This window comes from Hippopotamus amphibius, chromosome 17, assembly GCF_030028045.1.
Source record: "Hippopotamus amphibius kiboko isolate mHipAmp2 chromosome 17, mHipAmp2.hap2, whole genome shotgun sequence".
Lineage (NCBI taxonomy): Eukaryota > Metazoa > Chordata > Mammalia > Artiodactyla > Hippopotamidae > Hippopotamus > Hippopotamus amphibius.
This window is the reverse complement of record NC_080202.1, coordinates 7,415,387-7,440,494: the sequence shown is the minus strand read 5'-3', so window position 1 is coordinate 7,440,494 and position 25,108 is coordinate 7,415,387. Positions and strand designations below refer to the sequence as shown.

General features: G+C 52.5%; 1 protein-coding gene across 1 annotated transcript in view; it reads left to right on the top strand.

Annotated features, from left to right (window-relative positions):
* The window catches only part of NTN1 (netrin 1), a 179,699-nt gene that overhangs the window by 128,557 nt on the left and 26,034 nt on the right, over positions 1-25,108 (top strand). The window contains exon 5 of the mRNA XM_057716091.1: positions 42-95. Within this exon, the coding sequence (XP_057572074.1) occupies positions 42-95 (54 nt within the window). The remainder of the gene's footprint in view (positions 1-41; positions 96-25,108) is intronic.

Genomic DNA, 25,108 nt, shown 5'->3' with positions numbered 1-25,108 from the left:
TTACCTCATTTCCCCTTCCTCCCATCCTGAACCCCACAAAGAGATCCCCGTGGCACCGCCAACCACCGCAGCCAGCAGCGTGGAGGAGCCCGAAGGTAGGATTTCCCCTTTGCTGCTTTCCTGCTTTTGCCGTGGGGTGGGGGTGGGGGCTGGGGAGAGGGATTGGAAGGGGCCAGACTCCTCTGAAGCACCATCAGGATGCCGACTGGTATGAGCGGTACCCCTGGCCTGGGTTGAGGAGGATGGAGCCACATGGCATTTTTCTGTGATGCCCCTTCCAAGAACAAAAGGGAAGGGGTTTACTGGTGCCTAAAGCTAGCCTGTCTCCCAAGCCTGGGCCCCTAAAAGCCATGTTCCTCCTGCTCGGCCAATGAGGGTAAGAAGCTGCCTTCCAGCCCAGGGCCACCTGAGCGGGGTGGGGGGCCTGTAACTCCTTTCGGGGCTGCAGAGAAGGTAGGAGATGGGTGGTGGGGATAAAAAGGCATTCTAGAGCATTGGGGTCCACAAACAGAATTGGTGGGGCATGAATCGGGACCAGAGGAGGCTCAGCCCCTCACTGTCCCTTCCCTCTAACTGAAATCAAGAGTTTCTTGGGGAAAAAGAAAAAAAGGACTTCCCAGGTGGTCCAGCGGTTAGGAGTTTGGGCTTCCACTGCAGGGGGCGCAGGTTCAGTCCCTGGTTGGGGAACTAAGATCCTGCATGCTGTGTGATGCAGCCAAAAAAAAAAAAAAAAAAAAAAAAAAAAGGGTTTCCTCCATTGCAAAGGTGGGCCACAAAGGCCACAAACCACAGCTGGGCCAGCAACATCAGCGATTTGGCCCCCAGCAGAAATCCCCGCCGTCTTCCCATCATGTTAGAGTTGGTGCAGATACCATGAAATATTACTGACGCTCGCCAATTGCTTCAAAATGATGGAAGTTACCAGACCCACTGCTAGATCCTGATTTATAATCATTAATAAAGTAACGCATACATTATGTAATGGTACCATAAATCTGGGCTTTTGAAAATATCTGGCTAAGTGTATTTCAGTGTGGATTACTTTTCTTTATAGTCCTATGGGTTTTATTTCTGCATTTAAAAATATTACTGTGAGAAAGGGTCCGTGGACGTCACCAGTCCTTGGTATGGGAAGGGTCACCCGGCCCTGGCTTTCAGCACAGAGAGGGCTCGGAGCCTGGCTGGAGGGGCCACCAGGTGGAGAGCAGGCCAGGCTGTACCCAGCGCCCTGGGTGTGGGGTGACACGGGGCTTTTGTGTACTGGTACTTGGAGTAGGAGTGGGAATGGGGGGCAGGAATGGTGACAGTGGGGCCCCACAGGGACATCGGCATCAGCTCTGGGGACCCCTTTGCTCCTCTCCAGATCCATCTGTGGAGGAGGCTTGTGCACCCCTGTGGTCACCTGAATACTTTATTTTTAAAAAATTTTTTAAATTAAAAATTTTTTATCTTTGGCCACATGGTACACACAGCCTGTGGGATCTTAGTTCCCCAACCAGGGATCGAACCTGCACCCCCTGCAGTGGAAGTGCAGAGTCTAAACCACTGGACCGCCAGGGAAGTCCCCACCTGAATACGTTAGAATAGACTGGATTTTTTTGAATATTGGCTGTGCCCTGGGAACTTGAAGGAAAACGGATTCAGAACTTGGATACGCAACGTCACCAAACAGCCCTCAAAGAGGAGAGGACAGAAAATTTCAGGGAGTGCTGGAGGCCACACCGGGGCGAGCCAAAGATATTTTGGTCTTGGGTCATCGGACAGTCTTCCATCGCCTTTGGTTGAGCCTCGGGGGACACTTAACAGGAGAAATAGTGATGGGGCGGGGGCGGAGGACGCAGCATCATGGGTGCCTGGGGGGCAGGATGAGGAAGCTCTTCGGTAAAAACACGATAAAAGGAAGAGCCCGGTTAGTTCAGCTCTTGGGTAGAGCAGTTTTGAAGCGAGAAGACACTTCCAGTTAAGGGAGTCGCAATTCTCGCTTCCTTGCTGTGACACGAGTCCCATCAGAACTCACTGAGGCTGAGAACACAGCTCATCCAAGGCCAAGGCAGATCCTCACCATCTCTCTTTCGCGCCTCTCATTTTTCAGGTCCTTGCAACCTTGACTTTAGGTTCCTTGCAGTGGTTTTTGGTTTTTTCCTTCCAAATTAGCAATGGGCAAATGAAAAAAAAAAAAAGAGGAAAAAAACAACTCATGAGGTTTCTGTACGGGCCGTGAGAAGCTAGTGTGAAGCATGCAACCATCTCTGCTCAACCAGACAAAAGATTCCTGAGCAACTGATAAACACTTGTAGCATCTTCCTTTGAAAAGTCGTCACCAATTCTTGGTTAGTTTTCTGACTCCTTTTGATTTTGTTGCTGTTTATTTCCCTTCTTCCTTCTGGACCTTTAAAAACACACTTTAAATGGAAGCAAACAGTAAATGAACACCCTTAACAAAGAGTTTTCTCCACAGAGGGGCTGAGTGAGCAGGTGTGATGCTTGCTGGGATGCTGCGTCCTTGTGACCTTCTCTGGGTCTCCGGACGTGCAGAATCTGTGATGCTGTCTCCAGAGAACCCAGGCCAGGTCCGGACCGCGGGCGCTGGGACTCTGGGGTTTGCCACCGCAAAGAGGCCCTGCTCGTCTCGTCTCAGCAGGAGGGACGCTGTGGGCAGGGGGCCAGGGGGCCCCCTGGGAAGCGGGGCCTGGGAGCTCAGTACTTCCAAGCCTGTCGATGCTTGCAGTGTTTGAATAGGGAAGGCCTCCGTGCTGGGCTGCCTGAGAAAAGCTTGTTTACTTTTGCCTGCGAAACGGAGGAGAATTAATAAACCGAGAAATTGTTCTGAAAGCTGATGGACATAACCTCACCCTGAACCCGTCCCCTTGAAGGGCCAGCTCACTCTGGGAATGCTGTCCACCTGCGCGCTGAGCCGGCTGGTACCCCGTCTTGGGGCAGAGAGGCAGGGAACACCGTACCCGTGGGAGGCCGGGGCTGGGAGGGAGATAGGGACCACCGACTCGGAACCCACCTGCCTGAGGTTGTGGCGCCCTCCCCCACGGCGTTCCCTTGCCCTGCATCAAGGCCAAGGTAGCTTTCCATCTGCGAGTGTTTGGTTTGTGGGGGCCTCTTGGTTTAGCGGAAAGAGGGCTGTCTTGGAGCCAGGAGATCTGGGGTTGATTCTCCCCTGGCTGTGAGGCCTTGGACAGAGCAAAGACTTCTCTTTTCTGCCTCCCTGAAGGCTAAAGGGGTGGGGCCCATGGTCTCAGGCTCTCGGCACCCTGCTTCTCCGGGGAGGAATGAACGTCTCCTGCTAAGCTTTCTTCTTCCTTGTAAGTGCCTGCTCGTTCCTCTCCCGCCTCTGACGATCGGCTCCTCCCACGGACCTGGCAAGGCCCCGAGGGCGGAGGCACGCAGGTTCATCGTTGACACCTGGCTGGGGCGGGGCCTGATTTGTAGCCCTGGCTGCTTTCCCTGGTGTAAACGGCTCCCACGTGGGAGTCCACGTGAGCCCCCGTGGGCCTCCGCAGGAAGTGGAACGTAGACGCCGGAACCAAGCAAGCCAGAGGGAGAAGGGGCCGCCTCTCAGCAGGGCCAGAAGCTGTTGGCTTTGGCTGGCCTCCTGGGTGTGAAGGGGCGTGGCTGTCGTCCGAGGGGAAGCTGGACCCAGGACGGAGGTACGAGAAAGAAAAGCCAATTCCTGGGCTCCTCCCACCTCCCAGCTGGGTCTTGGGTCCTCCCTCCAGCCCAATTGCACTCACCCCCTTGGGGGCCCCAGGTGGTGCCCTCTGCCCACTGCTCTAGCGGCCCATCCCAGGGTGGGGGAGGGGCGGCTTCCGAGGCCCCCCAGCAGCCCTTCAAGGGGAGCCCGGCGGCTGAACCTACACGAGCTGCCCCACCTCAGGTGCTCCCAGGTGTGGGTGTGTGTAGGGGGGGTGGGGGCGGGCTTAGAGATGTCACCTCTGGTGGCCTTGCAGCACCTCCTGTTTTTCATGGAAGACAGTTGGGTTTTTATAGACCTGCTGCTGAGTAAGCTTGGATTATTCTCCTTTTCGATTCTGGTTTTCCAGAGTAGGGGGTGGTCGGGTGAGTACAGGAAACGAGCTAATAAGACTTGAACTCAGCATTGTTGGGGGAGGGGAGGGCAGGGCACTGAATTGGGAGCTCTGCCCGATCTTGTTTCCTCCCCTGTGAACCGGGGTAATGGTAACCCTGCCAGGCATGGTTGTCGTGGGGATTAAATGAGATGGTCTGGGTAAAGCCTTCGGTGCAGTGGCGGGCTCATCCTAAGTGCTCAGTGAAAAAGCAATGGAACGGCATGGAAAATACAAACACTGTGGTGTGTGGAGGGGTTGAGCTGAGCTGACGTCTCTCAGCTCCTCAACAGGAGTGTGGGTTTGCGTGAGGACAGGTGTGGCTCCCTCAGCCAGAGGGAGGGCTCTTGAAAAGACCTTGATCCGGAGCAGGTGGGGCTGCCCCAGGCAGAGGTGAGGTGGCCTCCTCCCAGACTGTAAGACCCTGTTGAAGACTGGAAATCAGTTAAAAGGCTTGACTTCACAGTAGCCAAAAGGAGGAACAGCCCAAATGTCCACCTTTGGGACAGAATGGATGGTGGCAGAATGGATAAACTCCATGTGGTATATCCAGACAGTGGAGTATTACACAGCCATGGGAAGGAATGGAGTTCCGACACATGCTGTAACTTCAGTGAAGGAAGCCAGACAAAAAAGGCCACACAGTGGATGATTCCATTTGTATGAAATGCCCAGAATAAGCAAATCCAGAGACAGAAAGTACAATAGGTTAGTGGCTGCCATACACTGGGAGGAGGGAGGGATGGGGAGTGATGGATGGGTGCAGGCTTTCCTTTTGGGGTGACAGAAAATTCTGGAACTAGAGAGCGGTGATGGGTAACATTGTGAATGGACTTGATGCCACTGAATTGTACATGTTAAAATGGTAAACTTTGTGATGTGTGCTTTACCACAGTTTTTTTTAAAGCTGTCTTTGAGGTCAGAGTGCAAGGGTGCAGGGAATCTGGTTGGTGTGGGGTGGACCGGGTGGAGAGCAGGAGCCCCGGGGACAGGGCGCTGGGGGCTCGGGCAGCAGTGGGGGACATGCTGGCTTTCTGACCCCTTGCTCACTGGGAGACTTTTGAGGCTGGGGTGCCTTTTAGTACTCCGCACTTTGTCTCCAAACAGAAATAGCTCAGCCAAGGCGAGGGAACGGCAGATGCCCTCTGTTGCCTTCCAGACGTTTGGCAGTGGCTGTGTTGCCTAGTGTTATGTTGAGAAGGTCTGACTGTGCAGCCTGCATCCTTTTAGAGTTGTCTGAGAAGGATGTGGTTCCCTGGGCCCCCGGTGAGGGAGCCATTGGTACTTGTGGTGTAGGAGAAAGGGACCTGCAGGTCCACGGGGGCAGCTAGGATCACCTACCAGCATCACTGGTAAGAAGGAGGTCTGTTAATTGGCAGCTGATTGGTTTTCAAAGGATGGTGTGAAACAGGATGTAGGGCTGTCCAGGATCAGCTGTTTGAGTAAATGGCCATCAGATAAGTATTATCTCGAGAAGTGTTTGGACCAGACCCATGAGTAGAGATAGATCGATTCTGGCTAAAGGAAGGAGGAGGAGACGGCATTTTATAATGCTTGCTCTCTGCCCAGCACTCTCCCTAAACCTTAGCTGTTTTGTCATCTCTTCCACCCAGATGAGGGTACTGCTATTACTCCATTTTATGTAGGAGAGACTGAGGCCCAGAGAAGTCAGTGAGCTGGGATTCCAGCCACGGTCTCCAGGCCTCAGATTCCATGAGTGACATTAACCTCCCTGTCATCATTCTTCCTCTCAGTAGTCATACTGGTTGGTCTATTTAGGGTAATTTAAAAATATATAAATATGTAAACACACACACACATATGTAAGTGTACACACACACCCCCCTGTCTGTGTGGGAACATCCTACCGAGAGAGAAGACAAACTTGTGTGTCCGCAGGGGACCTGAAACCAAGGTGGAGACGGAGGCACAGCCGGTTAAAAGCCACTGTCTTCCACAGGTGCCGCCTAAAGTGGCCCTCGGGAATGCGATTGCTTGGTGTGGGTGGCTGGCGTGGCTGAGGCCACAGGGTCTGGGCTTGGCAGGACCAGTTAGCAGTGGCCTGTCCCTTTGGTTAGCTGAGGGAGACAGGCACACGGATCAGCTTATACCTGAAAGCAGGGCGGGGGGGGGGGGGGGCGGGGGGCGGGGAAGGGCCTCTGTGCCTTCCTCCCAGCCTTTTATCAGAACACGTCCCTGTAGAGCATCAGCTGAAAATTGTTAAAACTGGTAAGAGAATTCTGCAGGGAGGCCATTACCAAATTAACATACCAAGATCAGTAACTTTTCTTATATATCAGCAGTAACTAGTTACAAAACCGTGTCATAACGAGTGAAAAGCATGTAATGGGATATCTGGCTTGAGTGTTCAATGAATGTACATTTTTTTTATGGTAATGGAAAGAAACACGCAATTAGAATAGCAACAGAAATATCAAATACACAGAAGTAAATGTAGCAATAAAAGTTCGGAGTGTTTTGGTTTTTTTGGTTAAAGGTAAAGCAGATTTCTCTGGTGGTCCAGTGGTTAGGACTCTGTGCTCTCACTGCCGACAGCCCAGGTTCAGTCACTGGTCAGGGAACTAAGATCCCACAACCTGTGTGGCACAGCCAAATAAATAAATAAATAATAAATAAAATTAAAAAGGGTAAAACTTTCCCAAGAGACACTAAAGAAAAAAAAAAAAGGAAGGTCTTAACCATGTTCTGGGTAGGCAAGACTCAAAATTGTAAAATGTGAGTTCTCCCTGAAATCTGTTAAGTTTAGCATAATTCCAGTCAAAATCCCTATTCGATAGGACGTGATTCTTCAGTTCAGCTAGGAAAATAAATGAGTGAGAATAGCCAACAATGTTTTTAAAAAGGATGATGAAGGGTGACTTGCCTTAACAGATTTTTAAAATGGCGTAAACAGGATATTTACATTAGTTTGAGCCTGGCATAGGAATAGAGAAATCACAAAAGCTGCGTAGAAGTCCAAAAATAGACTCGAATGTAAGCATAAGAAGTTGTGTATGATAGAACTGTGATTATAAATCAGTGAGGAAAAGGATGAATCCATCAGTAAATGGTGCTGGGAAAGCTGGCTATTTATTTTAAAATAATAATAAAATTAAATTTCTACTTCATGCTGTATAAATCGCAATGTATGAAATATATTTTTAAAATGAATTCTTGGGACTTCCCTGGCGGTTCAGTGGTTAGGACTCTGCGCTTCCGATACAGGGGGCATGGGTTTGATCCCTGGTTGAGGAACTAAGATCCCACATGTGGTGTGGCTCAGCCAAAAGAAAAAAGAAAAAAAAAACCCAGAATTTTTAAATGTTCTAGAATAAATCATATCAGTATCAGTGTAATCTTGGGGTAAAGAAGACTTCTCCTAGATAAGATGCAAAAGTCAGAAATCATAAAGGGAAAGATTTTAAGTAGGTAAAAACAGAAAGGGACTTCCCTGGTGGCACAGTGGATTAAGAATCTGCCTGCCAATGCAGGGGACATGCGTTCGATCCCTGGTCTGGGAAGATCCCACATGCCTCGGAGCAACTAAGCTCGTGCACCACAACTATTGAGCCTGTGCTCTAGAGCCTGTGAGCCACAGCTACTGAGCTGGCATGCTGCAGCTACTGAAGCCTGTGTATCTAGAGCCTGTGCACCGCAATGAAGAGCAGCTCTCCCTCCCGCCACAATTAGAGAAAGCCCATGCGCAGCAACGAAGACCCAGTGCAGCCAAAAATAAATAAATGTAAACAAAATAGAAAACATCTGTACCTCAGAAGTCCCTAAAAGCAACATAAAGCAAACTAAAAGCTGAGGAAGATAACTTTTTAATATGGATGACCGAAGGTTAATATCCTCAATAGAGAGCTTTTACAATTCACTGAAAAAAGAGACCCTAATAGAAAACTGAGCTGAGGAAATGAACTAGAAATTCAGAGAATTTGTACAAATGGCAATAAGCATCTGAAGTATTACAGCTACTAGTAATAAAGGAATCATATTAACAAGAATACCATTTTTAAAACCTTCTTAAATTGACATTATTTAGAAAACAAAAAGTAATTCCCAGTGTTGAAAGGGGTTAGGAAACAGGCACTCGCCTGCTCTGGTGATGGGAGGGTAACTTGGTACCACTTTTATGATGGGCGATTTAGCATCATGTATCAAAATGCATCTTTGACCCCATCCTTTCACTTCTAGGAAGGTAGCCTAAGGAAGTAGTGATGTGTGGTAGGGCTTAGCAATGAGGTAGCTGGTAGCAGCATTGTTTATAATAACAAAAGAGGGAAAGGACCAAATGTCTTTCAGTAGTGTTTTAGTGACTCAGTTATGGAATATTCATGTAATTATGTTGTAGAAGAATTTTTCAGTATGAAATGAAAAGATACAATATGTTGCCAAAGCAGATGACACATCTAATTACACATGGAGGGTCAACTTTGGTGAAAATACTGGCTTACAGAGCATTTCAAAGAAATTGTTTCATGTGCTCATATATTACTGTAGTTCTCAGCCTGGGGCTTTTTTGCCCCCAGGGGACATTTGGACATTACTAGAGATGTTTTTGGTTGTCACAAGTAGCGGGAGGGTGCTGCTGGCATCTAGTGGGTTGAGGCTAGGGTTACTGCTAGACATCCTGCATTGCGCAGGGGAACCCCCATGGCAGTGGGTTATCTAGTCCCAAATGCTAATAGTAGTGTCGAGGTTGAGAAACCCTGGTGTATTTTTACAGGATGACATCCATGTGCTCTCTCCAAAAGTATTAAGGCAGCATGTTGCTGCGTTCATAGGCGGACCCGCTTGTTTCTTAGTTACGCATCTTGTTGAAATAGATGTGGCTGAGGGCTTAGAAAGTAAAGTTTTCTGAAGCATTTCCTACATCATAGGAAATGCTATGCTCACATGGCCAAGTGTTGGCCTAGTCCTTTTTCCATGGTGAATTTTAGCCCAACCTAATATGACGTTTATCCAAAATTCTGAGCTTTACTATATATTATTATATTTTGTGATTTCACTGATTGTTTAAATTTTTATGATGAAAAAGTCTTGGATTAGTGGCGAGAATGGAGTGGCTAGACCCCCACATTCCTGTCACCTCGATCTAGCATTTAACATTGTGCTCTCTTTGCTTCAACAATTTTTTTTTTGTAAAGAACTTTATTATTTTGGGACTGATTTGGGTCTTTGTTGCTGCGTGCGGGCTTTCTCTAGTTGTGGCGAGCAGGGGCTACTCTTTGTGGTGGTATGCAGGCTTCTCATTATGGTGGCTTCTCCTGTGGTGGAGCACGGGCTCTAGGCATGTGGGCCTCAGTAGTTGCGGCACACAGGCTCAATAGTTGTGGCTCATGGGCTCTAGAGCGCAGGCTCATTAGTTGTGGTGCACGGGCTTCATTGTTCCATGGCATGTGGGATCTTCTTGGAGCAGGGCTTGAACCTGTGTCCCCTGCATTGGCAGGCGGATTCTTAGGCACTGTGCCACCAGGGAAGTTCCACTTCAACAATTTTTTTTTTTCTGAAATATTTTCCGAGAAAAGCTTAGATGTTATGACATTTCATCCCTAAACATTTCAAAATCCCTTTCCTGAAAAAGAAGAACATTTCTTAATCTTCTCAACAGCATTATTGCACCTAACAAAACTAACAAAAATTCTTTACTATCATCTGATGCCCAGTCCACCTTCCAGCTTTCTTGGTTGTCCCCCAAATGTCTTTTACAGCTGGTTTACCAAATAGTTTAATTATTAAAACATGCTGCAGTCATGCGCTACACAAAGCATTATATTTAGAAGCGCATCAGGGTCCTGGTCGTGGGGAGGCTTGGGCTGCTTTCGAGAGTGGAACGCGTGTGGCGTGACGTGTCGGATGACAAGTGCTACCCACATGTTACCTGTCGTCATTGTTAACTTCATGGTCTAAAGGAAGAGGCGCAGCCAACGTCCGGTCTGAACTTTGGGCTTTGGGGGCAGGGTTGGGGTGGTGACAGCTCTGGGCTTCCTGCAGGGGAGTGTCCCCGAGGACGGGGCACTTCCACAGCAGAGGGCACAAGGGAGCCAGTCGCCATCATAGATCCTTGTCACTTCCCTCCGTGGTGGCGCGGAGGGTGCCAGAGCTAAGCTCTGTTCAGCGGTGCCCTCAGGTGCCGGCGGGGCTGGGGGAGTCTCAGTTGTGGGGCCGTCCCCTGTGTTTCTGGGTGGCACAGCATCCTTGGCCTCCGGACGGCTGTGATCATCAAATGTCCTCTGGGGGCAAAACAGCCTCTGGTTGAGAACCGCTGGGTTAAGCCCGGATTCCCTGACATCAGCCCAGTTCCCCAGAACCCTCCGGGAAAGGAACCAGAGGCGAAGCCAGGAGACACGGGGGCTCTTCTCTCGAGCAGGACCTGCCCACTCTGCCTGCTGGCTGCAGGCCAGACTGATCCTCGTGCATTAGGTTGGACCAAATGGAATTGCCATTTTATTGTATTTGACCATTTGTGACCCATAGAAATGGCAATCTCACATGGTCCAACTTACTCTTTCCATCCCCTTGGCCAGGAGACCCTGCTCTGGGCAGCCTGCATCAAGCTCCCTCTGTCTGTCAGTCTCTCACTCTGATTTTCTAGACTCTCTCTCTATCTCTAGGTCTTTTCTCTGCCTTTGTCTCAGTCTCTCTTCTCCGCCACCTTCCTTATTCGCTCACTTTCCCCGGTCTCCTCCCCCCTCCTCCTTCCTCTCTCCCCTTTTTGGGGCCTTCACAAAGGGCTGGGGCAGAGGTCAGGCTGGGGTGAGCAGGGCCAGGGGAGGGCCGCCACCCCCACCCCGCTGCCAGGGCGCCTCCGTCACCCCAGGGAACACAAAGGAAGCCATTTGCAAGGGGGGTTTTGGGACCCGCATTGTTCCCCTGTGTCTGGGCCTTTGCAGGTGGAGCTGCCACCAGCCTTGGAGGAGGATAATGGGATGAGCTGGGAGGCCAGAGGAGCACGTGGGGGCGGAATATTTAGCCCTTCTGGGAGCTCTTCCCACCGGGGACTCAAGGGGGATGGCTGGTGGGAGTGGGACAAGTGACAGGTGTCCGTGAGAGAGAGGATTGGAATCCCCTAGGCCCGCCCCCGTGTCACGAGGATGTCACAGGGTCCTTGACTGCAGAGGCTGGGGGCTTGGGGGCATGCAGGCTGCAGAGCTAGGCTGAGGCAGGCTGGATGCAGAGGCCCCACCCCCACCCTCACCCTGCAGGGTGGCCCCTGCCCCACACTTTGCCTGGAACCTCCCTTGGGACTCCTGCCCAGGTTGTGGGCTGGACACTGGTGGGAGGGAACACACAGCTGGTCCCTTCTCTGGATGGCAGTGGGGCTTGGCCCCTGCAGAACCTCATTTACCACTGAAGTGAGTAAAGTGCCCCGCCCCCAACCCCAGAGGTGGTCCCTTTGATTTCTGAAATACCCTGCCAGATTTAAAACTACTCCAGACTTAATAATAACAGTAGTACTGTATTAGTCCACTCAGGCTGCTGTAACAAAAGACCATAGAGTAGGTGGCTTAAACAACAGAAATTTATCTTCTCGAAGTTCTGGAGGCTGGAAGTCCAAGACCAGGGTACCAGTACAGTTGGGTTTTGGTGAGGACCCTCTCCCTGGCTTGCAGACTCCCGACTTCTCACTGTGTCCTCACTTGGCAGGGGCATGGCTCTCTGGTGTCTCTTCTTGTAAGGGCCCTAATTCCATGCTCATGGACCCCACCCCCATGACCTCATCGAACCCTAATTACCCCCCCCCCCAAAGTCCCCACCTCCAAACACCATCACTTTGGGGGTTGGGGCTTCAACATGGGAATGTTGGTGGGACACAGGTCTGTCCATGGCAAGTGATAATGGCAACAATTTTTTAAAAAAGATATTTAATTTTAATTTTGATTGCGTTGGGTCTTAGTTGTGGTGGGTGGGCTTCTCTCTAGTTGTGGTGCCCAGGCTCAGTAGTTAGGGCTCGCAGGCTCCAGAGCACATGGGGTCTGTCGTTGCAGCATGTGGCCTCAGGCTTAGTTGCCCGACCAGGGATTTGAGCCCACATCCCCTGCATTGAAAGGCGGAGTCTTAACCACCGGACCATCAGGGAAGTCCCCAGCAACAATCTTAAATACCATCATTTACTTAAGAGCATGGATTTTGAGTATTTCATGACACTTCCCCCACCCCAGTGACCCAATTAAAGTGTCCTACAAGCCACTTGATAACGTTGGACTCAGTCTCCTTAGTGGAATGAAGGTGTTGTGCTAATGATCTATTCGGCCCCTTCCCACTCAGTATTTCCGGGACCCAGCTGGTTGGGAGGCTGTGATTCCAGGGCCCAGTGGTCACAGAACCTAGGTGGTTGCCTTGGGTGCTCTTTTGGGGCTGTGTTGAGGGGACCCTGGGGGATTTGGACCAGGAGGGTTACCCAGACCCACAGGAGGGAAGGGGAAGAGGAGAATGGACGGGGACGTTGTCTGCCTCCTAGCCGGGCATCCTCCCTGCTGTGGACCTTCCGTGTTGGAAGAACCAATGTGGCCTTGAGGTGCGGGAGGCTGCCCGCTGCCCCCTGCCATCTGATATGCAGCACAGACTGTCCGCACCTCCCCCAACCCCACCTCCTGTCGAGCAGGGCTCTGCTGCATGTCCCGCTGCTCCTAAAGCCGTGGGCGCAGCCTAGGAAACTAGTCCCACTCTGCCCTGAGGTGTGACCATACGGATCAGGGGCCTTGGTCATCCTCCCCACCCCTGGGACAGAGCTCTAGTGCAGTAAGAGCAGTGGATCTGCATCTGGGGAGGCGCAGGGGGGCACTACCCCCTTCCAGTTCCTTCCACGGGAGAGGTCAGCTTCTCCCCAGGGAAGATGGTGGCCCGTATGATCTGCACTGTTTTGTGGGCTCTGCTTAAGGGTAAAGTGTGTTGTAGGATCGAGGAAAGGAGAGAGCTGTTTCATCTGCAGAGGTTGGAAATGAACTGGGGTCCAAAATGAATTTATTTTGTGCAAAGAGGTATATGGAAATCAGTGGCGCACTGGAGCCGGCGCACACCTGCTCACGAGAGCCGACTGTTGGTGTCTCTTCCCAGCTCTGCGTTCAGGGCATCATGCTGGCAGCTCGAAATTGGCCACGGTGGGAATGTTTACACCTTGGAAATTGGCACAAACTACAAATCAAGGCTTTTTCTTCCCAGAGAGCGGGTGGTTACACATTTCTCAGCGATTCTCCCAAAAGTCATTCTGGGAGTGGAATTTTCTCTCTTGATACCAGTGGGAAACCTAGAGAGAACACATCTGATCTGGCCTCCACATTTAACAGGTGGGAAGACTGAGGCCCAGAGGACAGTGGCTTGGCAGAGGTTACACAGTAGGTTGGTGGCAGAACCTAGGTAAGGACTCGGGTCTCCCATCTCCCAAGTTTCTATGACCATAGTGCCTCAAGCCAGCATCCTTTCAAGCAGTAAGCTGTGGAGAGAAATCAGACATGGGGACTTGGAAAAGATTCCTCTTGCTGAAGAGAGGTGAGAAATTCCTAAGTGTTTGGGGCAGCAGATTTAGTGAAAGCTGCTTTAAAATTTCCTTCAAGCCAGGCTGGGTTAGATTTCCACTCATTGCCATCCTGCCTTCTCCCCCAGCAGGTGGGACACGGCCATAGTCTCCTGGCATTCCTTCTGTACTGTGAGGTCAGCTCCTTCAGTCCCGGGGTTTGAAAGTTTGTACTTCAGCATCTAAAATCTCCCTGCAGGCGAGGACACCAGGTGGAGAGACCTCTGAGAAGGTGGCGATCCTTTTAGGCCTGATAATCTAGGATTGTCCTGGCTCTGGACTTCATCCCTGTCCTTCCTCGAGCCTCTTTATGGCAAATGTACTGCGGTGGATGGGAAGGGGCACAGTGCCAGCCATTCAGTAGGGTTGTCAGGGGCCCCGAGACAGGGATTCTTTTGCAGATGATTTATTGAGGGGATGTTCTTAGGAGAAACCAGTGAGGGGGGCAGGGGAAGAAGCTAGCAAAACTTTTGGGTTCAGGAGAAGTCTGGCCTCAGCCTGTTTCCTCAGGAGCCCTAGACAGTGAATGACCCCAAAGAAGTTGTCCTGCTTACAAGCAAAAGGGCTGGGTACCTGCTCACGACGCTGGCCCTTGGCTGCGGACTGCTCATTGGGATAGGGGGTGTGGATATTTCCAAGTAGAGCAGTTTCCATCAGCCAAGGACAGGCCTTCAGAGGAAGTGCGAGTGTCAGCTGGTGGCCACCAGCACTCGCAGCAGCTGGAGGTGGGTGTACCGGTCCAGGAACTGGTTTCTGGGCAGGGCACCCACCATGTCTGCTGTACTTAGTAAGTTATTTGAGGGGAAGGCAAGTTTTATTGGGATTTGGAGACCATCTGTCAGTTTCTGTTTTGTTCACTCTCCAACAGCCCTGTGCTGTGGAAAGCCCTGGTGGTTATTCTCTGGGGCCCATGTCTTCCCTCTGACACTCAGCCAGCCACTCAGTAAAGTCAGTATTGTGGTCTCTCTTCTCTGCACGCACACATTGCTGCTGCTGCTCCTGCTGTCCTAATTCAGACTCTCCTTACTTCTCACCAATGCTGTATTGGTCAGGGCGGGCTCAGTGCTGTAACAAGCATCCCTGACAGTCCATGGCTGGTGTTCCTGGCTGGGCAGTTCCCTCCCAAGCAGTGAGTCAGGGGCCCAGGCCCCTTCGGCCCCTGGCTCTACCATTCCCTGGGGCCTCGGAGTAATTGGTTTGGAAAGAGAGCCACTGTGGGAGCACTTTCCCAGGGTAGGCCTGAAGGCATCTGCATCACTTCTATCCACATCCCATGGCCAGACTCGGTCACCTGACCACACCTAACCACAGGGGGTGCTGGGTAATGTAGTCTCTAAGCCCAGGAGGAAACTAAAACAGTGTTTGGAAACTATATACAGTCTTCACCATAGACCTTTTTGTTCACTCTGCTGAGTTTGGGGTGTCCTTGGCCACCTGTTTTCCTGTTACTGGCATCAAAAAGCAATGGTGAGCTTTGAGGGCCTTTTCTCTGTGTAGGAAGTAGTTTAGCCCAGTCTTTGCCAAGGGGTGAACATACTGCCCAACAAGCTGCCCAGGTTGGGATGTGGCCCACCCAGAGGACTCAGCAGAAGCGTGAGCTCATTGACACGGGCCTAACCAGCTGGGCTCACCGGCCGGCCAGCCAGTGGGGTGGACGCTGCAGGGCCTCCAGCCTGCCTCTCTTTCGTGACTTTCGCAGGGAGCCCGGCTTCGCCTCCCTCCCCTGTGCCTCCGAATCACCCTCTAGCGCCGACGACGGCAGCTCCAGGCCGTGTCCACCGCTGGCTCTCGCAGGAGAAGCGTATCCACAGCCAACTGGTTCCCCGTTGGGACAGCTTTGTTTCCCCTGCCGAACACAAAATCCCCTGTTCACTCGGAGAGCCGACAAGGAGCCCCCATGGGGCCGGCCCTGTGGGAGCAGAGAGCAGTGAATGCAGCGCCCCGATGGCTTCAGCTTATTAAAGGCGAATACACAGGCTAACCCTGCCCTCCGAGCGGGAGACAGAAAGGAGGGCGCAGAGCTGTTACAGCGGATTAGCGGTCGCAGACTGATGGAGGCAGGTGCAGCCTTTTCTGCAGTTTGGAAGGGTTTATGAAATACTGATCCCGTGCTCGATAAATCCTTCCCTTGGCCTCATCCGGGCTATAGCCTGAAAATGGGGATTTCTTGTTCAGCCAGGCTTGGGAGTGGTTTTGAGTCTCCCACCCCACCCCCAACTCCCAGCATTCCTTAGGAATTCTGATCTGAGGATTTGTGCACTTGTCCGTTTGTGCATTTTCTTTCCATTCGTTCATCAGATGCACATTTATTAAAGGCCTGTGTTGGGGGCTGGGGTTCCAGAGATGATGGAATGTGGACCGTGGTTTATGTGATGATTCAAAGTCAGACTGTTACCTGCTAGAGCAGAACCAAGGGTGCACATGTCAGCAGGTACCTCCGTGGCCGTCTCCGGGCCTCCCAATGTCAGGCTTTGCTGAGAGTCTGCTGGGTCTGTTCCGCAGTCATTCAAAGCCTCACTTTCCAGGTGGCTCGTCACCTCTCCGGATGGGCTGCTGTTTCCTAAAGGCACCAATAGCAGATAAGGAGAACTAGGATTCGGGGGGCCTCAAGCAAAACCTCTGGCAAGTCCATCTCATGCGGCAGAGTTTGCATCTTGGAAAAAGCCCTGGGGGCTGTATTTTTCTGGCTCTGATGCAGATTTGCTTTCCATGTCTTTCCCTGGTAGAGGTGGGGACCCTGCCCCCATCTGCCCCACTCAGACTCCCCTCATCCAGCTGGGCAGCGTATCTTCCAGCATGCAGAGATCTCTACCTGTGCTCTCCACCGGGCTTTACAGGGCTCACCTCCTGCAAATGTTCGGATCTTGACTCTGACAAAAGATGTTGGAATTTGTTCTGTGGTTCAGGGTTTCAACATGCGTGTTGTAGTGGGCAGGGGAAGGAAGGGGGTGGTTGGGACCTCAGGGCTACTGTAAAGCCTGACCTCCAAGGGCAGAGGCACATGAGATCAGAAGGCCCTGAGTTAATGTGTCCCAGGGCCCAGGTAGCTGTTTCCCAGCTTCTTCCAGGAGCTGGTGCTTGTGCGTGCTGGCAACAGAGCCAAGTGGTGCCTCCTGCACATAGGACCTCTCCTGTGGGTGAAAACTGGTTCGTCCGTTGGCCACCAGAATTGTACTGGAAACTTCTCCCAGTGTGACCTTTCCAGTGGCAGGTCAGGGCAGCCCTAGGGGATCTATGGGACCTACAGCCATGCTTGGGCCCCTGACACACACCCTTCTCTGGTTCCAGTACCCTTTGTTCTGTGGGTGGTGGATGGGAGTACGGGCAGCACACGCGGGGGGGTGCCCTGTAAAACAGGGAGGCAGATGTGGATCTCCGGCTTGGATCCCATGTCTGGGGGGCTTCTGGAGGCAGAAGAGAAGGGTAAGAAACAGAAGCCTGGTATAAAAGGTGACCTTGGCTATCTCGCTAAAACCTAGACGTGTCCAGGTGGGGAGGGCAGGGTAGGGGGGCTCCCCTGCCTCTTGGTGACCGTCACCCTCTAGGCCCTGCGGTGGCTCTTGGGGAGGACAGCTGTGCCTCTGCCTGGAACATGAAGACTCCAGCACCTTCCATGGGGGGCCTGGGGTCTGTGGTGACCCGAAATATATCCAGAATTCTTTCCTAACCCAAAGCAAAAGCGAACCTTTGTTCTCCACTTGAGACGGTAGGGAGTCTGGTCTTGACAGGGAGGGTCTCAGTATCTGCCATGGTTCTTGCATTTTTGTGGGATGAGTGGCCCCCATAAATACGGTTTTCAGACGCCATAATTCGTTGTAATGCCACGTGACGTTTTTTTTTTTAAAACCATTTTGGATGGAAATCTTTCCCAAATGTATTGCCAGCTTTCCTGCCATATTAAGCAATGCACAGTGAATGTGATTTAACTTCTCAGGACGATACAGCCATTGCAAAAAAGGGATTATCCTGTAAAGAAGCTTTTTCAGCCGTTTTAGGACTGTTGGCCTCTATTCAAAATGGCCCTTAGGTATCCTACATCTGCTTTTCATAGTTTCATAGTTTTCTGCGTCTTCCTTGGTCTCTGCTAGCCATTTGTTCTTCCTGCCAGTGGGTGGATCTCCAGAACTGCCCCCACCACCCTTAAATAGATAGATCCCAGTGTACTTTGTTCTGGGAATGGTGGTAATGACATTTCTTATCAATGTTTATAAATAAAGGATAATTAAGGTGTGAATAAAGATCTAAAGGGGTTTCCTTTGTGATAGTAATTTGGCTGCTTTGACCCCTTCCTTCCTGAGTCTCTCCTGTATCCCCAGAGACCTGAGAGACACCGGCAGATGGCCTCCAGGTAGGTAGGATTTTACAATCTGGAAGCGTTTCCACACTCAGCATAGCTGTCCATAAAGAGGAGACTGGATTTGTCTGTTTAATTCTCATCAGAGAACCAAGGAACTGAGAGGTTAAGAAGTGGGACCAGCATAAAGGGGGTTTTGAAAGCCGTGTCCTGGGAGTTTGAAGGAACGAAGAAGCTTGGGAGGGAGGGGCACTTTCCCCGAAAGTCTTGAGGGCTGATCTGTTGGCTAAACAGGTGGTCGGTAGGCTTGTGCTGGGCTGTTCCAGAAGGTGGAACTAAGGACATCTGGGGGTGGGGGGAAGTCACAGAAACAGGTGAGGCTCAGGTGACAGACGTCCTGTCCAACCCTGGAGTCGGTGGTGAGGCCGATTCAGAGGGTGGGATGGCAACAGGAGGTGCAAGGGTGAACTGCCTTTTAAGATCCCTTTCAGCTCCCAGAAGGTGGATTCCCATGGCCTTTGTCCAGTCTTATCAGTCGGTGGTAAGTGACAGAATAAACTAGGGATGGCAAGAGTGTGACAGTTTTCCTCCTGAGCCACGAGAAGCACCTGATTGAGTTCTGGGCCCTGTGGGTGCTGGGGTTGATTAGTAATGTCTGCCGTGAGCTTGGACAGGGAAACTGGAAGCGTGCGTGCTGCCTGTTTGCTATTCCTGCCTGCACACTTGCTCCCGATCAGTGTCTGCTTGGGCAGCCTTCGTGTTTTTTTTAGAGACAAGTTGCCCATCAAACCTTTTACACCAGGACTCTGGAGTGTCATACCAGCTTTCCTCTTTTTCTTCCTCCTCTTCTCTGCCGGTTCTCATTGGCTCCTAAGGGCCAGAAGCTCATCTGCCGTTTTGATGGGGAACTACGTTAGAAACAGTTGCCCAGAGAGATCCACTCCCTGGGTACAGCAGCTTCTTGACTGTGGTCTACCTGCTCCTGCCTTTTTCTGGCAGCCTGTGATCACAGCCATATTTCCTGAGGGCATGGCTGGTGGGAGAAAGGACAGGGGGCATCGTGATGGAAGCTGGCTCTTTGGGATGGGCTGTGATGGGAGGATGGCTGGGGGAGGGGCAGTTACACAGGGGTTCTGCCTGAGGACAGGAAGCCGAGAGGATGGTCCCTTGAGAAGCGGTGTCCCCTGCATTGGGGTGGGGGGAGGTTAAGGGTCATGCTTAGTCATCAGGTTGCCCATGGCTTCTGGGGACAAAGACCCCTCTGGGTGGCCCTGACCTGGAGTGAGGGGCAGCTGGCGATAGGGAGAGTGTCCTCAGTGGCTGTGACCTGGGACACTGAACGTTGTGGTCCTGTTTTCTCATGCGTGTAATTGAAGTGGTGGTCCTAATGCTGTCTGCCCGGCCTCGTTACCGGTCATTGTGCAGCTCAGATGGGGTCGTGAGTGGGAAATGCTTTGGCGGGAGCGGCCCTGGTGTAGACTCATAACTGGCCCAGCTGTTCATGCTGAGCTCTGGTCGGGGCTCGAGGACTGGGCGCACCCACCCTCCGAGGCTGAGGTGGGATCTGTAGGCAGGGAAGAGGGGGACCCCAAGGCTTGTGGGGCTGGTGGCAGAGCGGGGCCTGGGATCATCTCCAGGGTGGAATGAATCCCCTCAGCATAGTTCGTCCCAGCTGGGAAGGACTGGGGATGGGCAGCCGAGGGTCGAGAGAAAATTCTGGATGGCCAGGCACTGGTTGAACTGGCCAAGGTCTCCTGCCTCCAATCAGGAGGGCTTTTGCCGTCCCCAAGGCTCTGGGCAAGAGGCTTTAATCTAATTACATGCTTTATTTGAGCCAATTTGTTTTCCAATCCATCTTGTTCAGCAGGAAGAAAGAGCGTGCTGGGGGCTCCTGGCACCCTCTTGTTCCAAGTGGGGAAGAGGGGCTGCTCCCCGCCTCACATGGCTGGTGCAGCCCCGACCTCCCCAGCCCGGCCACCCCACCCCCAAACAGGCTGCAGGCCACCCTGCCCTGCAGGGAGGGGCTGGGGTGGGTCGGCGGCGGGAGGGGGAAAGGCCGGGCCTGCTGGTGCCCCCTCCAGAAAGCCCAGCCCAGCCTGCCTGTTCCACACCCCCTCCACAGCCCATGCCCTTCGGGGGTCCCAGTGCTCCAGGCAGGACAGCAACAGGACCGGCTTCCAAGGCTGCAGCCTGGGAGGGGCTGCTCCTTCCCACGGGGTGACCCGCACCCAGCCCAGAGCCTCCCTGGCTCCTCCGGCAAGGGCTGTCCTCAGGATACCAGGCCCGGGCTGTTCAATCTGTAAATATATTTTCATAATAAAGCAGCGGATTTCGAATCTCTGTTATTGAAGTCCAAACAAAACACCAAAGCCCTCCAAATGTCCCTGGAGAGGGAAGGTTTGCGCCTCCCGCGGTTCTCCCCAGGCGAGGAGCTGCTCTCACGAGGCTGTGGCTTTCTGTGTTTCACAGCATTTTCCAAAATTGTCTTTTTCCGCCCTTCAGAATCCTGCTCCGGGCCTTCACTTTCCTGCTCTTTACACAGACTCGCTCATCTGGGCGGCTTCTCTTGCAGGCCTGGGGTCTTCTGTCCTCGGACTGAGGGGGGTGTGTGGGGGTGCAGGAATCACTGGGGTCTCCAGTCACTTTGCCACATGGTGGGGGCGGCTTTGTCCCCCTTTTATTCAACAAATATTTATTGAGAGCTTGTAAGTGTCCCAGGCCCTGGGGAGAGCCGTGGCTGAGGCAGTGGCCCCCGCCTTCAGGGAGCGAGGCAGACAATAAACAAACCATGTTGAAAAAAATGTAAAACTGCACTGTGACAGGGTGCTAGGAAGGAACCAGATCCCCTGAAGATGGGTTTGCTTTTGGGAACAGCCAACCATCAGTTGGTACATGAAATACACCGAGTGAGAAATTAAAGAAAAATTTTTTTTTCTTTTTTTAAAATTGGGTGTGCCAGGAATACAGTGAGATCGGTTTTCTTGTCATGGCTCTTGAATTATAGTAAAAATAATGACAGCTAACAGTTTTTTACTTTGTCAGGTTTCATCTCACTAGAACTTCAAAGGATTACACACCCTTATCCCGTTTAATAAATGAGGAATCTAAGGTTCAGAGACGTGCAGTTACAAGCCCAAGGACACACAGCTTAAGAGTGGAGAAGCCAGTGTTTTGAGTTCCTCCGTAGCCTACCTGCCAACTGCCCTCCCATCCCACAGCCCTGAAGCCCATCCATGTTCCCTTCCATGTTCTGAGACAGGCCATTCTTGTGCACCAGATTGTATCCCAGGGTCCAGGGGGAGGTGGTCTGTCCCATGGACACTCCACCCCCCAAGGCAAGCAGACAAAGACCCATAAAAAAAGCCCTCACATCCAGAGCTTGGGACGCTGCTTCCAGGTCTCAGCTGCGTGTCCCAGCAGAGGCATTGGGCCTTCAGGTTTCTGGGGCCGCTCAAGCCCTCTCCAGCCCAAAACATGCCCTCTTAGTTGTCAAAGCGCTTAGCAGATTGAAAAGGTGCCTGAGCGCTTTATCCAGGCTTTTTCACGGTGTCACCAGAATAATCATGAGGGATGCCATGTCTTTAGTTTGGGGAGCCTGATTTGTGGGTCTGTCTGTCCGAGCGGTCTTGGTATCTCATCGAGGCACCTGCATTCAGCTTGTTTTATGCTATGCTTGTGGCATGGGGCGGGGGGGGGCACAGTTTACATTCCATTGTGTTCCGTGGGCGTTCAGTGGTGACCCAACCTGCGCCAGGTGCTGGGACCAAGGCCCAATTCCCCACTCGGTGAGGGGGCAGGCAGATAATTCTGGACCATGACATGGGTGCTGAGAACGTAGAAGATGCCTGGCTGTGCTCGGGGTCCGAGAGGAAGGCCGCACAGGGAGATGGCCCAGGAGTGGGGCCTAGGGAAGTTCGCCAAGGGTACTGGTGCCCAAGTCCAAGGCATGGTGGCTGAACCTGTGAGCGCCACCCCCCAGAGCCTCCGGCTTCTCCAGTCTCCGTGGAGTTAGGTCTCATTCTTTCCGGATCCTCTGCACATAATAGGGTTCCCCCACTTTCACTCACAGGGAGGAGAAGACGTTACAGTGAATGGAGTAAATATCCCCAGACTGTGGACCTCGGGCAAAAACAAGGCCCTAGCTTTGGGCCTGATGTCCTCTGCATCCAGGTGCCTTCTCTCTCGGCCCAGCTCCGGGTCCACAGCGTCACCCAGGGAGGGCTCTCAGAGGCACACGTGCTCCTGTTGGGAGACAGGGCTATGTCGCCCAGATCCCGGTCAGTGTTATAGACTCTGCAGAGGACCAGAGGATCACTCCATCTCGGGTCTAAACGCTCCTCCTCACCACGAGGCCCCACCTTTCCTGCTGCTCCGCCGTCATTCACCCCCATTCACCGTCACTCAGCCGGGGCCTCTGAGGCCACCTGTAGCCCATGACACCCTGTTGGCAGCCCTTTCTCATCCTTCAGGTTCCAGCTGAAAGGTCCTCCTCGAGAGACCACCCCTGGCATCCCTGACCTGTCTCACCACACTGAGGTCATTCCCTCTGAACTCCTGTGATGGGCAGGACAGTTACTGTTGGCACCACTACCCCATGTTGCCGATGGGAAAACTGAGGCTTGGAATGGTTACAGGCCCCAGATCAGAGGGTGGGTGATTAGACCCCTTTTTACAGGACACAACTGCTCTCCCTGGAGCCCTTCATAGGCGACTGCCACTCACACCCTCAGGGCCAGAAGCAGGGACGTGGCCATGTGAGCTGCAAGGGAGTCTTTGAAGAAGAGTTGAAGTTGGAAACACTGGGGTTTGCTATCTAGGGAGGAAGAAGGATGGATATTGGCGTCACCCCAGCAGGGTGTCAGACCCAGGCCTGATGGTGGAGCTGTCACAGCCAGGCACACCTGTGATGGACTGTCAGGGGTGCTTGTTACAGGACAGAGCCCACCCTGACCAATACAGCATTGGTGAGAAGTAAAGAAAGTTTGAATTAGGACAGCAGCGGCAGTGTGTGCGTGGCAGAGAAGAGAGATACGAGAGAGACCATAAGACTCTCTTTACTGAGTGACTGGTTAGGTGTCAGAGGGAGGACATGGGGCTCTTTAGGAGAAAATATGAGGGGTGGGGAGGGGCCCTTGGTGGGCCTTGACAGCATGGTGTCCTGGGGGAGCCTGCCTCCGCCCCGGCTGGTGTAGCAAGGGGAGCCGCGTGGGAAGCTCTGAGTGAAGGTGACCACACTGGGGAGGAACAGAAAGAAAGGACAGGGCTTCCCTGGGGTGACCCAGGCCTGGCTAGAACCCTCTGGTGGCTTTGCATTACGTTTAAGCAGACTCCAACCTTTATCCAGCCCCACCCAGCCGGGCTGGCTGGTGTGCCTTTTCATCTCTGCTCCTCCCCTCACTCACCCTATGCGGGGCTCCCGGCCTTCATTCACCCCTGGACTCTGCCAGGCTCGATCCTGCCTCAGGGCCTTTGCACAGGCTTTTCTTCCTGCCGGGAACCCTCTTCCCTCAGACCTTCTTGCCCCTGCCTCCCTCACACTCAGGGAGCTTTCCCGGACCCTGGAGACAGCAGCACCCTCTCTCCCCCGCCCAGGAAGATGTAGCACTTCTTAGGAGTAAAAGCCCGGAAGCCCATGGATTAGGAATACAAATGAAATGTCACCTCACCAAATAGGAGTGTCATTGCGTTATGGGACTCCCCTAGTCAGTCCCTATCCTCACTGAAGAAGACCTGCCTCAATGCTTTTTCTCCTTTTTTTTTTTTCGGTGCCGGCAGCACGCAGGATCTTAGTTCCCTGACAGAGATTGAGCCCGCGCCCCCTGCAGTGGAAGCGCGGAGTCTCAGCCACTGGACCACCAGGGAAGTCCCAGTCTTTCTCCTTTTAATACAAGAATGGTATACGCAGTATAGTAGAATTAAATATACAGACAAGACAAAGCAAGAGTATGAAAACCAGCCACACGTCCTCCGCCCCACATTTCAGTGCACAGTGTGTCCTTCTAGACTAAAATTCAAACCCCTGCCATGGTTGCCAAGAGCACGGGGCCCTCCACTAACCATGCAGCCTCATCCCTGGCTGCCCCGCCCCTCCCCCAGCTCCGGGCCCCTCTTCCCCTGGTTCCTCCAGCTGTCCGGCCCTCTCCTGCCCTGGCCGCTTCACAGAGCTGCCACCGTGTCCTGCTACGTGGCGCCTCCTCACGCTGGCCTTCACGTCTAAGGAGGTCCCCACCTGCGCCCCCGTCCCCATCCTCTACCAGCGCGCGCTGGCCGTTGTCTTCACTTTGTGAGCATCACTGTTTGGTGAGTGTGCTTACACGCGTGTCGTTGTAAGGCCACCCTGGCCGTTCCGTGAGCCCCAGGGTATGCTCCGTGCCTCCCAGAGCTGGCCGCCCGCAAATCTCGTAGCAAAACTTTTAAGTGGATGAAGGGATGATAAATTCCTAGAAGTGGGGATGCTGTATCAAGGGTGCATGTTCTCCAGGATTTTGACCTTCAGTGCCAGCTGCACTCAGGAAAGCTGGTATTGATTTGCACCATGTTGTCTGAGTGTGTGTGTTTGCTTTGCCACTTCCCCAGGCAGAAGCCCTGCATTCCTGTTGATACCTATCTATTGATCGATCGATCGATCGATCTATCTATGTATCTATCAGTATCTATCTATCTGTGCCAGGTCTTGGTTGCGGCTCACAGGATCGTCGTTGCCGCCTGCGGGATCTTTAGTTGCAGCCCGTGGGATCTAGTCCTCTGACCAGGGACAGAACCCAGGCCCCCTGTATTGGGAGCTGGGAGTCTTAGCCGTTGGACCCCCAGGGACGCCCCTCCAGTTGACTTAAGTTGCGTTTCTCTGATTATTTGAGGATGAACATTGTTACGTCTCTTTGTCAGCTTTCTTCCCTCTTTTGTGGATTGCCTGTTCGTCTCCTTTAAATGTTAGGGTGCTTGTCTTATTGATTCACAAGAGTTCTTTAAAGACACCCACGCTTTGCCCTCGATGTTGCAAACACTTTTGGCTTTGCTCCCAAAGGTTTTACAAGGCACGTCACTCCAGTCCGTTGCGTGGGGCTGCCTCATTTGAGGTGACCTTGGCCTCTCTGCCCCAGAGCCCAGAGCTCAGTGGACATCACGCGTGGAGGCAGGTGGGGCTGGGAGGTGATAGAGGGGGCGGGTGAGACCAGCACAGGCCTGGAGAGATGGGCGAGTGCCCAGGAGCTGTCTGTGGAT